At 36.1% G+C, this 15256-nt stretch overlaps 1 protein-coding gene across 1 annotated transcript in view; it reads left to right on the top strand.

The window, feature by feature from the left end:
- The window catches only part of Bard1 (BRCA1 associated RING domain 1), a 64718-nt gene extending 61081 nt beyond the window's left edge, over positions 1–3637 (top strand). Inside the window, exons 10-11 of the mRNA XM_090354759.1 lie at positions 963–1060; positions 2147–3637. Of these exons, the coding sequence (XP_090210885.1) occupies positions 963–1060; positions 2147–2479 (431 nt within the window). The 3' untranslated portion in view covers positions 2480–3637. The remainder of the gene's footprint in view (positions 1–962; positions 1061–2146) is intronic.
- The last annotated feature ends 11619 nt before the right edge of the window (positions 3638–15256 follow it).

Genomic DNA, 15256 nt, shown 5'->3' with positions numbered 1-15256 from the left:
TAAACTATCACAGTAATTTCTGTTGATATTTGTGATGTTAAGAAGAGATTATTTAGCTTTTAACTTTACATTTCAGCTTTCATTTCATAGGAACATTGTTTTTTCCATTCTTTTTATTGTCAGATTTTTGTGTTCTTTAGTGTTACCATAGTCTACTTGTCTAAAAAGTCTAATATATAACACTTTCAAACAGACTCTGCTTTTACAACCCGAATGTTGATTTTTCACAACACTCGAGAAAAGTAGTGATACTTACTTGGCTGAAATGCTCTTAAATTTTCTTGATACTGGAGAAGATTGGACTTGGGGCCTATTGCATGCTCCACAATCCTCATTTGAACCATTTCTCCAGACCTTTTACTTTTCTCTCAGGTAAAGTCTGGACACTGCTTTTTCCCAGGTGGCCTCACATGGAGATCCTCTCGCTTCTACCTCGTGGTTTTCTGTGATTGCAGGCATACCTCTACCACACCTAACCCCTACGGTTTTGTGAAATATGTGGTAGTGTGGAATTTTTTTTCCCATCTGCTAGGGCGCTAAGGCTGAAATGAAGCCTTAAGTTTTTAAAGAGTTTAATTATCCCAAAGCAAATAATTGAGATAAGTAAGTCATTTGACTTCAAATCTTTTAGTTACCTCCCTGCAAATGGAGCTGTGTGTGTGTGTGTGTATGTGTGTGTGTGTGTGTGCGCGCGCGTGTGCACGCATGTGCGTGCATGCGTGCATGCATTTTGGCCCGGGAGTGCTCCAACTGTAATCTTCCAGTCTCTACCCAAAAAGTAACTTGAATAAAGTTGCCAGCCACTATGTCTGGACTAGTTATATTGTACTTTCTGTTAGAATATTGTTTTAGAACCATGAAAAGGCAAACATAACAACAATAGAAACTAAGGTAAATTACTTAATTTCTTTGAAACATATTTTGCCTGACAGATCATTTGATTTGTCCCTATTTTTTGTTAGGGGTGAAGGCATGTTTACAAACAAAAGCATTTGAAGAAGAAGAAATGTATGAAATTGCTGAAGGTCCACAGAGAAGCAGAATCAACAAAGAACTGCTGGTACTTTTCTTTCCATACACCTATCCTTGGTCTTGTTAGGACTTTATACTTTGAACACCTTCAGGGAAAACTTTGTCTGCCCTTTCAATAAGTATCAGTGACTGATTAGAGTTTTAATTGTACTTACTTCAAGCACTTGATTCTGAAAGATGATTACGATGTGCAGTAAAATCCAGAAGGCAATAATTTCCTACTGTTAATGGATTTTTGGCATCTTGAACATTTCCATAAACCTTTCAGAATCTGAGGTAAATCGCAGATGCAGGAAGGAGCTTGAAAGAAGACTTACAGCTGCTGCTCGGATTTAGTTACCATATGTCTTTATTGCCAAATATTGCAGTTTTAATGGATACTATTCCATTATTCTGTTGATATGTATAAGTAAATTAGAAATGACAAAATTTTTCATGGGAGGAAATTGTGAAGCCTTGTGTTTCCATGAAGTAAGTATTTTTCATAAGTATTTTTTTGGCTAATTGGATCCTTATCCATGACTTAATAATGGATACGCCCAGTAATGTATCTCTGGAATCCAGAAGCCCCGCTCCTACTCTGGCTCGGCTGCCCAGGGACCTTAGGTTGGTGGTCGTGACTTGAGTTGGATGGTATGTAGAAATGGTGCTATGTTTGATGAAGATCTTTTTTCTTCTTCTTAGTACAGAATATACTTACATTTGTAAAAGAATAAAAAGGAGTAGAGGTAGTGAATCTAAGGAGGATACTTGCAAATGTATTTAGAACTCTTACTTGTACACATTTATTTTTTGAGGGAGCAGTACTGAGCTTTGAACTTAGGCCTTGCTTGCTCAGAATATGTTCTACTTGAGCCACACATTCAGCTGTGTTTTTGTTAATAATTTTGGGAAGAAAGTCTCAAGTCATGATCCTTAGCTCAGCCTCCTAAGTAGTAGATAGAGTTAGAAGTATAGCTGCTACCATTCTGCTTTTTTTATTTATTTTTTGACCCAATTAGTTGGTACCAGCACCTCAAATTGTTTAACTACTCAAGACTACTATGTTTATGTTCTTAATAGACAGTTTTTAAATATTTTTGATCTGCACTTAACAAATACTTTCTTATTTCAGTTGCCAAAGCTGTTTGATGGATGCTACTTCTACTTTTGGGGAACCTTCATACATCATCCAAAAGACAACCTTACTAAGCTTGTCACTGCTGGAGGGGGTAAAATCCTCAGTAGAAAACCCAAGCCAGACAGTGATGTGACTCAGACCATCAATACAGTCTCGTACCATGCCAAGCCTGATTCTGATCAGCGCTTCTGCACACAGTACATCGTCTATGAAGATTTGTCTGATTACTGCCCAGAAAGGGTTCGACAGGGCAAAGTCTGGATGGCTCCTTCGAGTTGGATTATAAGCTCTGTGATGTCATTTGAGTTGCTTCCACTTGACAGCTAGCTGAAACTTTACAACAGCTACATTTCACACTGAACTTGCATAGTTTGTGGCAATCTAGCCATTGCACTATTCTTGATCATTCACACTTTACAGATAAGTAGATTCATTCACATTATTTTCTTTGAATTAAAGAGTCTTATGCCAGATTAGGAATTATTTTTACTGTATAGATGCTATGAGTGTTTTTAAGAACATTGGAGTAGCTAAAGGTCAAAGTGCAAGGTCCTGGGTTCAGGCCCAACATCCTATTTTTTTTCTTTTTAAAACTGACTTTTTAAAATTTTTTTTATCAATTTATCTTCCTACTTGTTAGTTATCAAAGATGAATGCAAATATATCAGAACTGTTAGTTAAATTTATGGGGTATCTCATTACTGATTCAACCTTTTAATGTTCTTTGATGACAAAGTCTTTGTCACCAGCAAAAATGCTTTCCACTTTTTAGTAAATAGAGAATTTATCAAATGATTTATTTTTACTTTATTGTGATGAAAAGAGAGTATTTAATTTAACAGTGACACTATAGTGTTAAATTCTATCTGCAGTTGTCTTTATTGCACATACTATTTATTTAGCTTTTAAAATTTTCTTGGTTTCTTAATTTTTGTCCTTTTTAAAAAATCCTGTGCATTCTTAGAAAATCATGGTTCAAAGCATAATACCATTATTTTGTGATGGAAGAGACAATATTAGGCTAATGGCACATATTTCTATTGTGTATATCTGCTTATTGTCAGTCATCTTTTTATAACTTTATTTACTGTATAATGTGTATATCTTTAGAATATTTTCATACCAACATTTACAAGGTCTTCCCAGTATAGAAAATTCTCTTTTAAATTTTAGTATATTAGATTGGAAATAGTTGTTTTCTATAGATCTTGCTAGGTTTTAGTAAAATAATTTTTGGAAAATCTTAATTTCTTGCTTTTTTATTTTTTTCTGTAGTACCAGTGATGAATGTAGGGACTTACTTGTTTCAGACAAGTGCTATACCACTGAGCTACACACCACCTCTGTTTTAGTCTTACTTAAGTTTTTAGGGTAGTATGTAAGCTGATGTTGATTACTTAATTTAGAACAGATTTTCCCCAGATACTCTACATTTGGCATTTTGGATAAGGAATAAAAAGCATTTCTTCTACCTAGCACTTAAAGGTCAAGGTCAAGTGGTAGACAGGCCACTACAGATTAGCCTGATTTGGGAGCTGACTTTGTTTTAATAAGGTCCAAGTGTTCTTCCTGTGACTTGACAGGGTGGATTACATAATTTTAAAATAGTCTTAAGGAGCAGAATTCTTTCTTATATCATTCTAGAAATTAAACATATGTATGCTCTTATGCTGTAGGAAGGAAACACTGAATACCTGCCAGTTTCATTCCTCTTCAGCCATTGAGGACAGATACACTCTAGAATAGATACACTCAGCCCTCATATTTAAAAATAGAGTCTGAAGTTAATTAACATTTTTATGATTCACTTACTTTTGACATTCTGAGATTCGGCTATTTGAAATTCTGCTGCTCTCTTTTGAGAATACATTTTGCATCAGTGCCTTTTTTTGACATATTATTATTCCATCTCAATATGGAACAAATACTTTTCTGACCCTGACCTTCCAGTGTGAATTTGCTTCGAAACTCTACCACTATTAATGTACCTGTCGCATATTTCCTCCTCATAGATGATGAATGCCACTGTACCAAACAAATCTGAGGGGTAAGATAATGTCTGGATTAAATAATTGAAGATTGGAGTGTTGGTTGTCATTTTTGATTTATATCTGACTCCAGTAGCTTAGTGCCGCCTCATAGGCCACATTCCTAGGCAGGTTTGCACTTTGTTCTTCGCTGTGACTCCTCATCAGGAAATCATAATTGAGGTTTCTGTGCCTAATCTGCATTTACTTTCTTATCCCCCTTCCTCTCTGATTTTTTTCTTTCCCCACTACTAAATAACAGTATTTCTGATTTGTTTAAATATTTATTTAAAAACACCATGTGATTTGTTAACCTCTTGAAATGTGGTTGTACTTTTTGCTGTATGGTGCTCTTTATAATTATTTTTTTTTCCAATCAGATTCTAGCTTCCTTTGTATTTACTATAAATCATTAAAGTTAACTTGTGTTTTCATGTTTTTGTTGTCTTCTGTTGTCTAAAACTGCCTTTTTCTATGTACCAAAGAAAGTGATTCAGTATGATTTGTGAGGAAATCCTTCAACTGTCTTTTTGAGCATTGAACATTTAATTTTGAGTAGAAATACTTTAAAGTATATTAGACACTTTACTATATTCAATAAATTACTCTAAATGTACTGTAACTGATAGCTTGGCATTAACTGGGAGAGCATCCATTACAGTGATCCTGTCTTGGTTCTATTGGAGTCCAAAGGTTGGAGCTGTCCCACTTTATTTCAGAGCTCTGATCCTGTTCTGTATATGCTTGTAGCTTCCCCTCCCCCCCGACTACTGCTGCTGCTAAGATTTTTCCATCTCTAGTACTTTATTATATCTAATTTATTATTATTTTCTCTTGGCCTTCCTAAAATAAGGGAAGCAGATAGGAAGTATGGAAGGATTATGAGTAAAAAAATGGTAAATGAGTAAAAAATGTAAGAGTTCCAATAATCACTTGAGTTTGATATTCAAATTTTCATGAACATAATTTTTTCTGTCTTAATTTCTTGCACTCCTGGCTTGGTAAACATGATAAGTGACCTGCATACACATGGGTGAAGATTATATTTGGGAGGCCCAATATATCCTATGGGAATAAGGTTCAACAGTGGGTGCTCCACGTGATGTTACTGTCTTACTGGGCTGTCAAAAAAAAAAAATAAGAATTGTGTTTTAAAGGTGCCTACGCTTTGTCTGCTTTCCAAGTCAGAGTAAACTAAAATGACAGGAGATAAAAACCTTTATTTTATTACTGAATGTCACTTTGAAATTGAATTGAACTACAATTTGTGATCTTAATATGAGCGTTTATACATCCTATTCAAAGATACCTACTACAAACTACCTTTGCAAAAACAAAGCAGTTATTTAGTTGAGAGGTTGAATTTTCTGTAGTTAAGCAGTATGTGTTAGCAGACCATTATGGTACATAGCTATAATCCCAGAACTGTGAAACATGTGGCAGGAAAACAGTTTCAGGCCAATTTTGGCTAAACAGAGATCCAGGCTAACATGGGATTAGGACCTTTCACAAAAACAACCTACCTTCAACTGTCTTGTCTTATTAAGCTACATATTCCCTGTGAATTAGGGATTGTTGATTAAGTTATAGTTTTTTAAGGCATAAATGACCCTTCAGATACTTTTGGTACCTGGAGATTTCTTTTAGAGGTGATATGGGAAAAGAGGTGAAATCACTGGATTATTTGGACATTGACCTGGCATACTGTCTTACTACTCAGCCTGTGAGGAGGATCCTGCATAGGACTTGAGGTCCTTTAGTTACCATCCTTCCCCTTAGTCCATGATATATGGTCCTTTGACACATGTCATGTACTGAACACATGGTAAACACAGTACTACTGCAAGCGAGAGGCCTCAGAGATGTCTCTAATAAGCAACTCTTCTCAATCTATGAGTCCAGGCTGTTGTCTCCTTCCTTGCTGTACTGCTATCTTTTAACAAGAACCTGGCATGTCTGATTAGTTTCTTGTCTGATCTGTCCTCCCATCTGCACTGATCATCTGTATAGCCTCTCCTACCCCTTCTCTCACTAACCCTATTCCAACTTTTGGAGGAGAATAAAGTATTTTATTAGGAGGGCCCTATTGGCCCAGGAGAGGGAAAGGGGCAGAGAGAGGGATGGCAGCCATGCCCCAGGTAGTTAGGAGGTACAGGTTAAAGGCAGGAAACCAGGTGTGCAGGGAGAGCAGGTGGGAGGAGACCATGTTGGCAAGGGAGCTGGTGGGTCCGCCTGTTCTAGGGCAGGGCAGGGCAGGGCAGTGTTACCAGCTTCCCTGGCTTGAGGGTGTCAAGGAGTCACTGGAGCTGGGGTAGTATCCATATTTGTGCTGTGCAGGGCAAGGCAATGTAAATGAAGCTTCAAGTTGTCTGTAGTAACAGAATGGCCTTGACTTATTCCCAGATGCTGTCCTTGGTGAGGGCCTGTTATCCTGTGAGAAGGGAACTTGAAAGGTTAAGCAAAAGGCTGATAAGGTGACAGGACCAGTTAACATGAATGATGTAGGAGAACACACCCTGGACATAAGCTAGAAAAGTTCCATTTCTGGTCCATTTCAAAGAAGGAAGACTGGGTAGGAGGCAGAAAGGGAGTCTCTAGGGTAACTGGATAGTGGAGAGTATGGTAGACTGGTTGAGAGTAACTAGTGAGGGGCTAGGGCTGGATTAGAGGGATTAAGAGTCCAGCGGGAGGCATTGGTAGATATCTGGATTATAGTCTATGTATGGGAGACCCAGAAAGCTACCAAGCTAACTGTCCTGAGTCTTAACACTTTCTGTTAATATTTTGTTTAGTTTTCATCCCTGGATGCACAAACTGTGAATACCAAGACTGCATAGGCCACTAAGCATGTTCCTTAGGGAACTCTGGAAATCTCTATGAACTTTCTGGACCATGCCCTTGCCACTTCAGTGCATAACTCTAGCAAAAGTATATGCTGATTTTTGCCTACATTTAGTTTATAATTTGTCAGGCTCTTATATTTTTATTAATAATTCTATAAATTTGTCAACTCCCTGTGAGTCTACTAGCTAAAATAATTAGTTAAGTACTGTCATAATGGTTTTCTTTTGAAATTCACTGATACATATGGCTGTATTTGAAATTTTAAGAAACTGTAAATGAAAATACTGTATAGTTAACTGTAGAAGCATTGCCAGCTACAAAGCCTCAAAAAAATAGTTCCAAATACTTTGGTAACTAACAAACTTGTGTGTGGATTTTATGGTATTAAAATTACTGAATGCCATTCAGTTCACAACTCAGGAATAATAACTGTTACTTAAGCATGCATACAATCAACTGTCAAGTATTGTGGGGGATTTGTTCGAAGACTTCCCGTTAGCTACTAAAATCTGCATTATCTCCAGTACCTTATAAAAAATTGAATAGCATTTGTACATAAGCTTATGTACAAATGCTTCTATGTACTGTTGTCATCTAAGAGTACACAGTACCATATATGTGCTATGTAAATTGTAGTTGTACTATATTTCAGGAATAATGACACGAGTAAGAAGTTAATGTACAGATGGATTTTTTTCTGAATATTTTGCAGATTTGCTGAATTTTGGGTGGAGAAACAATATGGAGGATTGACTAGTTGTTGTAACTGAAGGGTTATTTCCCTATATCTGTTACTTTCCCATGCAATTAACTGTACAGAATTTCAAATATATAGTATCCCTTATCAACAGGGTATATTGTTGAAGAACCAAGTTTCTTCTATTGAGGATTTGCATTGTTTCATTATAAATCTGTAAAAATACAGAATAATATTTGGTCAGGGAAGCAGAGATTCTTAAAAGTATCAAGTCAAGTCAGAATCAGACTGCAGTACTATAGAATGTACATCTTACACATTTAAATTAATATTTGTAGTTCTACTTAAAATGTGATTGCTGTGATTTCTGTGAGATGATGAGCTTCAGAACACTAGCCATTCCCAGAGATATAATGGGGTGAATGGGAAGAAAGCAGCCTCTGGGAATGACCTGAGATGTTTCTATGAAGAGTTCCTGGGTTAGGATGAGGAGAGGCCCATGGGGCTTTAGACAAGATGTGGAGCCCAACATCCTGCTTCTCACTAATGGTAGGGCTTACACCAGATGCAGCTGTTCTTTTTCTTGTGTCATGCCACCTCGCGGGGTACCTTGTGTCTTTTGTCTGTTAAAGCATTTGCTATTCAAGGGACCCTGATCTGATCTTACGTGTACTTAGCTGATCTTACTGGACTAGTCTAGTCTAGGTCAGTGAGGGTGAAAGATCACATTTGAGCTGAAATTGCCATCCCAACAAGACAATACCTATCACTATATTTTGGTTTATGAGAACAAAATGGTCCTTAATGTATTTCTCATCTCTTGTGGCAGATAACCACAACTTTTAACTGCTCAAGTTGGTTTGCCAGCTGGAAATTACCATCACTAAGCTAAGTTTCCTTTAAACTCCAAGGAAATTGATAAAATACTCAACAATCAGTCCTTGTGGCTCAGCACAAAGGAACTCTCAGTTGGAGCCCATGGTCCAAATTGAATGTAGGAGTGGTAACAGACACTCCCAAAGGCTGAGAGGAGCATGGGAATAAAGGATACGATTTGGAGAGATTTCAAGGTCTACTTCCCACAGTTATAGGTTATTGCTTTAGCATTATTTATAATCAGAATTACCTGTGTTATGGTCACACCATTTGGGAACTATATTTTTTGATTCAAGGTACTGTATGTATCTGATTCCCCAAGTCACAGTATTCTAAGCTAAGCTATATGAAATTTGCAATAGAATATGATGATTGCTTTAAGGTCACTGCTATTCTCATTCTAATAGTCATTTCCTTTATTGTATGAGTGCAGAAGCTCTGACACTTGGTGGTAAATTCAAATTACTTTCCTGCTTGTAGAAGTAATGATTAACACAGTTAATGCTTAATTTATATTAAAATAGAATTAAGATTCTGGAAAGTAAATGAAGTCTAGAGATTTCTCTCTATTGACCTTTCTTTGGCAGATATGTGACAGAAGGCATAAAGAGCAGGCAATTGACTTTTCCGGTAAGCACCCTCTTACATAGTGCTAGGCAGAGAGTCACATGCGGTTATACATATGCGTTTTATCCTTTACTATTTTAAAAATAAAGGCTTAGTTTTAAGTGTTTAAAGGAAACTGCAAACAAATCTGATACTCTGAGTCATCTGTATATTGATTCATTGAATATTTATTGAGAAGGTTGTGGGTATCAGACTTCGAATCAGAAGACCTGACGCTGGTCCACAAGTGGCTATATATATTTCAATAGACAAGCCAGAAGAATCAGCATGAGTGCATCCATACTGTTTTGTGGCCAAGCAGGGCTCAGTTAGCCTGTGGAGGAAGAATGCCTTGTTGGAGCACTGTGCAACAATGGGCCTGGCAAAGTCAAGATGAATCATTCTTGTTAACCATGACTTCCTTGGTAAAAGAACCAAGGTTGCTCCTGACATAAGTGTTTGTGGGGAAAACATCCAAGCCTTACCTTAGACACAGATAAATTAATAATCACTATGATAGATACTAAACATCTTTTCATTCCCCTTGACTAATATTTCTGGTATTTTTGCAGAGGAGAATTCCATTTACCAAAGGTTTTCTTTTTTTCTTTTAATTAGGAGTTAAAGTCAGAAATGTAAAAAGCAGTTTGCTGAAACCATGAATTCAAAATGAGTTTATTTTTTGTTCTCCATGTTTATTTTGCTCAGTTAGCAAGTTAACCTGAAGATAATTTAAGCAGTATTAAAATCTAGCCAGGCTTATTTTGCCTACCTTTTTAAAAATGCATATTTTAAAAAAATCTATGAATTAGAAGGGAGAGTTGATTTTTAATGCCATTCGTCTGAAATGGATTGTTGGCATTAAAAAGTATTTTGCATCAAAATAATTGATAGGTAGTTTTAGAAGTCTAGCAGTGCTAACAAATTTAGACAATAAAATGTCACCTGTTCCTCTCAGCCTTTCTCTAGAAGTCACTGTTTTGTATTCTTCAGTGGCTTGTTTAGTTCTCTACCTTCTACACAGTGAGTGTATTACACTCTCTTCGTTCGTCCATTTAAACTTCTGTTGATTTTCTTATAAGAGAAGATGATGGTTTTTGCTCTGAGTTTCCTTCTTATTCCTCATCTTTCCAATAATTCATTTAAGTCTCTTTCCAAGAGCTTTCCCCATGACTGTGGAAATAGTCATTGTTCTTTCAAACTATTGATTATAATTTCATTTTTTTCTTTTTTGTAAGCTTTAGTATTTTTTCTTCAACAAGTTATTATTTAAAAATTATATTTAAACTTTTGAATCTATATGTAAATCTTCCATTATTCAGTGACATAAATTGCAAATAGTCTCACAATATGTTTATTCATTGAGAGAGAACTCTGTTGAGATGACAGACCACCATTTTTCTTGGAAGGGTTAAATCTGCAGCTTCTCCATCTTGCTTCCCATCCAGACTGGCTGCTGCTTCCTTTCTTGCTGGTACTCTTGCTTCCAACATCCTGCAACCCCACTGTTTCTCTTCTCTTTGAATTCTCTGTAGTCTGTTTTACATTAATATTTTGTTGGTGTTTATCCTTCAATAGTTTCATGAAAAAGAATAGCTATGAATATTTTTCCTGGAAAAAAGATTTACATCCTGCTACCACACCTGTTTGGTTCCAAATAATTTAAATTGGTTTCTTTAGTGGGATTTGTGGAGGTAAACCAACTTTCTTGTCTATATCCCTATATTGGGACTTGGGGTGGATCTTAATCTCAACTGATTCACTTTTTCCACCATATCTTGTGTCTAGGGTCACATTTGGTTGCCTATTGTGTTATTGTAATAGGACTTTCCAGCAGAAAAGGAGACATTAAATGGAAAATTGTCTTTAGCATTCATCCTTATTCTTCTAAAAACCAGAATTTCTTACCTTTCATATATGTTTAATGATGCTTTAGATTATGTGTCCCATTTGGAAATAATTGGCAGAGTATTATTTAAAATGATGTCAGCTGGCCTTTTGAAAGTAATATTTGACAAAATAAAGCTGTTACATGAGCCATGGTACAATCTTTTATTAAAATTCAGCATTTTTCCCCCAAATAAATCAGAGTTGGGCCTTGGCATAATGCTGTATCAGAGCTATGTTTTTTTCTCATATGCCAGTATACCCATAGGGCCTGAGGGGGATGTGTGTGAGTGTGTGTGTGTGTGTTGACCATGAACTCATGTTCTTTCTGCCTTAGCCTCCTGAGTGCTAGGATAATACACATGCACCAATACTCTCAGCCTGTTATTATTTTATTATTTTTTTTAATAGTAGCAAGCCTTTCTAGCCAGGCATTTGCCTTTAGGTAATACTAGTGCATAGAGATTTATAAATTTTTGAATTGCAATTCAGAAGTAAAAGTAATATTCACAGGAGATCTGCTAAAATGCAAATGTAAGTCATATAAGTGAGAAGAAGGGGATGAGTTTTAAAAGGCCTAATAAAAGAAAGTTATCAGTTAATAATGACACCAAAAGATAAAGCTATCAATTGATGATCCACTGGACATTTTAGGGACTGGAATATCAAGCAGAAAGCAGGCTAATATCATACAAAAGAGAAAGTGGAAAAAATAACTAAGAATATATGATTGCTTTTAATTTTTTATGCCATTCTGTAAATTCTTATGAGTTGGCAGGTGAGTTGATTTTCATTGGAGGCAACTGTATGGTTTCCATCTGAAAGAAATTTTAGCTGTTCAGGTTTCATTATATTTGTGTTTTGTAGGAGTTGAGTCCTTTTTGACTAGTAGTAGAAATATTACATATGGTCAGTTACCTCTAGGGAATGTTATATAATATTTTTTGATAGAAAAGAATCCATAGATCACGAAAGCAGAATTTAAGAGGAGACACTTCTTTAATGATCTCATACCTACTAAAATTGTCAATCTATGCTTAGTATCAGGAAATAGTGAATTAAAATATTTATAGTGAGCCATTTCCTTCTCTTGTGTTGAATCTTTTCCAAAATGTTGTTCCTTTGTAAATCATTTTCCTTTGTAGGTGAGCATCAAGATCAATAAAAAGAGCATGCTGCTTTACTTATCACTTATTTAAAGTCTTATGCCACTTTACCCAACCACCCAGAAACAAGGACATACTAAACCCAGTAGCACAACAATGTTCATTGCAGCACTATTCACCATAGCAAAGATATGGAACCAACCTAGATGTCCCTCAGTTGATGAGTGGATCAACAAGTTGTGGTATTTGTACACAATGCAATTCTATGCTGCTGTCAGAAAGAATGACATCGCCCCATTTGTTAGGAAATGGAAAGACTTAGAAAAAATCATATTAAGTGAAGTAAGCCAGACTCAAAGGAACTTAGGCTCAATGGTTTCCCTCATTTGTCATAATCAGTAGAAACCTTGGGCTCTACTAGCAGAGATTTGCAATAGAGCAAAATCTTGATACATAAGGACATATAATGTGAAGCTAATTGAAAGGACCTCCAGGATAGTGAAACAAAAGCCATATAATGAATGTTGTCCTTAATGTACTATGTTGTCTCTCATCTCCTTTGCTGTCCCTTGGTTATCTCATATTGGTATAGTATCTCACTTTGTTATCTGATATATTGAATTTATTTGTATTTGAATATTTGAAATTTGATAGGGAAGGGGGGGAAAACCAAGACGGGTGGGAGGTGTGGGGGGGAGGGAAACGGGTACAAAGACATGTGAAAGGGTATCAATGTATGTGAATTAATGCACCTTCTATCTGGCAAATATCATGTAACCCTTTTACTAATTACAATAAAAAAAAAGTCTTATGCCACATGCATGCTAAAATGTGACAGAATGGAGCTCACAGCTTTGTTACCATTATGTTTTTCCCATCTGGTATTTGGATGTTTTCTCAGCTAATCTAATCATTAGGTATTGTTAATAGGGTTTTCTTCTATAGAAAGGCTTCTTGCCCTCTGTCCCTGAGTTGGATATTGAATAAAAGACTGATCGCATTGTCTTTGGTTTGCTGTAATTATTTTTTGATTCTGGTAGCCTTCTATCTATTGTGATAACCCCCCCCCCCTTACTTTCCTCCCTTTTATAAAATCCTTGTTTAGTGTTTAGTAGTATTTAGGCTTAGAACTCAATTTATATGCTCCCTAGTTAGTTTCTAGCTTTGTCATCCCAGAGATAACCCATGCTCTGAACACACATACATACACACACTGCACAAGATTCTTGGGATTGCCTACTTTTACAAAGATCAGAAGTGCTACTTCAGTGAGTGGAACACTATGTTTTTATTTTCTCTTTAACTTATTATTTTTCTTTCTTTCTACCACTGGCTGCTAATTTGGTCTTCTACACTGATGGAGTATTGTTATCAAAAGTTAGTAAAATCTTTTTTTCCAAGAACTAGTAATATTCATTTGTTCTTTGGTTCTTATTAGTAAGGCAACTGTGTTCTAATGGTATAAACTCCTCAAGACAAGTAAAATCTTTTTTTCCGAGAACTAGTAATATTCATTTGTTCTTTGGTTCTTATTAGTAAAGTAACTGTGTTCTAATGGTATAAACTCCTCAAGACAAGTAAAATCTTTTTTTCCGAGAACTAGTAATATTCATTTGTTCTTTGGTTCTTATTAGTAAAGTAACTGTGTTCTAATGGTATAAACTCCTCAAGACAAGTAAAATCTTTTTTTCCGAGAACTAGTAATATTCATTTGTTCTTTGGTTCTTATTAGTAAAGTAACTGTGTTCTAATGGTATAAACTCCTCAAGACAAGTAAAATCTTTTTTTCCGAGAACTAGTAATATTCATTTGTTCTTTGGTTCTTATTAGTAAAGTAACTGTGTTCTAATGGTATAAACTCCTCAAGACAAGTAAAATCTTTTTTTCCAAGAACTAGTAATATTCATTTGTTCTTTGGTTCTTATTAGTAAAGTAACTGTGTTCTAATGGTATAAACTCCTCAAGGCAAGGACTGTGGAGTACTCATAGCAGTGAATACTCTTGTGTATGTCTACCAGAGTTAGAGGCTGTTTCATTGTTTTATATATAATTTTCAAAACAGTTTCCATTTTCTTAGTACTCCTCTTGCCCCATTTTACAGATAAGAAAGCAGATGCTGAGAGTTTGACCAAACTCATGCAGCTACCTAGCTTTAGTCTGTTTTAAATTGAACTCAGACCTACTGACTCCAGGTCCTAAATAATTACTACTTTCACCATCTGTATTTCTGAAGTAGAGTCTTTGAGCTGGGTGCAGTAGCTCATCCCTGTAATCCTAGCTACTCAGAAGACTGAGATCTGAGGATTGTGATACAAAGCCAGCCAGAGCACTAACATCCATGAGACTCTTATATCCAATTAACTACTCAAAAACAGGAAGTGGCACAGTGGCTCCAGGGATAGGGTGGTAGCCTTGAGCTGAAGAGCTCAGGGGCAATCCCCAGGCCCAGAGATAGGACACTAGCCTTAAGCTTAAGAGCTCAGGGACAATGCCCAAGCCCAAAGTTCAAGTCCCATGAACCCCCCCCACAAAAAAGTCTTTGAGACAAAGAATAAACTCCTGAACTTACTGAAGCAACATCTATCTGAAAGGCTGTTAACAAAAAGAGGTATATTGTATTGGTCAATAACTGGTTAATTCTAGGTTTGAAAAGATTAGCTTGCATAATTATGTTAGGTAGCTTTAAACCTGGCATTCAGTTTCCTCATCTGTACCAGAAGGATAATAATGCCCTGAATGCCCATAAAAATTAAATGGGAACCTATAAAATGTGTATCATAAAGAGAACAGTGTATTCTGTATGAAGGAGTAAGCCAGTTAAATGGGTTTGACTGAGGCCTAAACCAATACAGCATTGGTTTCTTCTTGTATAATCTGAAGTCTGGAGACAAATGTAGGCAATGACTGATACAGTGATTTCTCCACCTTCCATCCTTGGTACAAGGTGTCCACTAAATCTGAACATGATATCTGCATCTTAGATGGAAAGAAGAAAACAAAGATATTGCTCTGCTCTGGCAGCCACACTACCATATCCTTCTTATATCTTACTGGCCAGAAA

Source organism: Megascapheus bottae, chromosome 21, assembly GCF_031878675.1.
Source record: "Megascapheus bottae isolate mThoBot1 chromosome 21, mThoBot2.hap1, whole genome shotgun sequence".
Taxonomy (NCBI): domain Eukaryota; kingdom Metazoa; phylum Chordata; class Mammalia; order Rodentia; family Geomyidae; genus Megascapheus; species Megascapheus bottae.
Note: the sequence above shows the minus strand (reverse complement) of the source record. Positions and strands in the feature narration are given on the sequence as shown.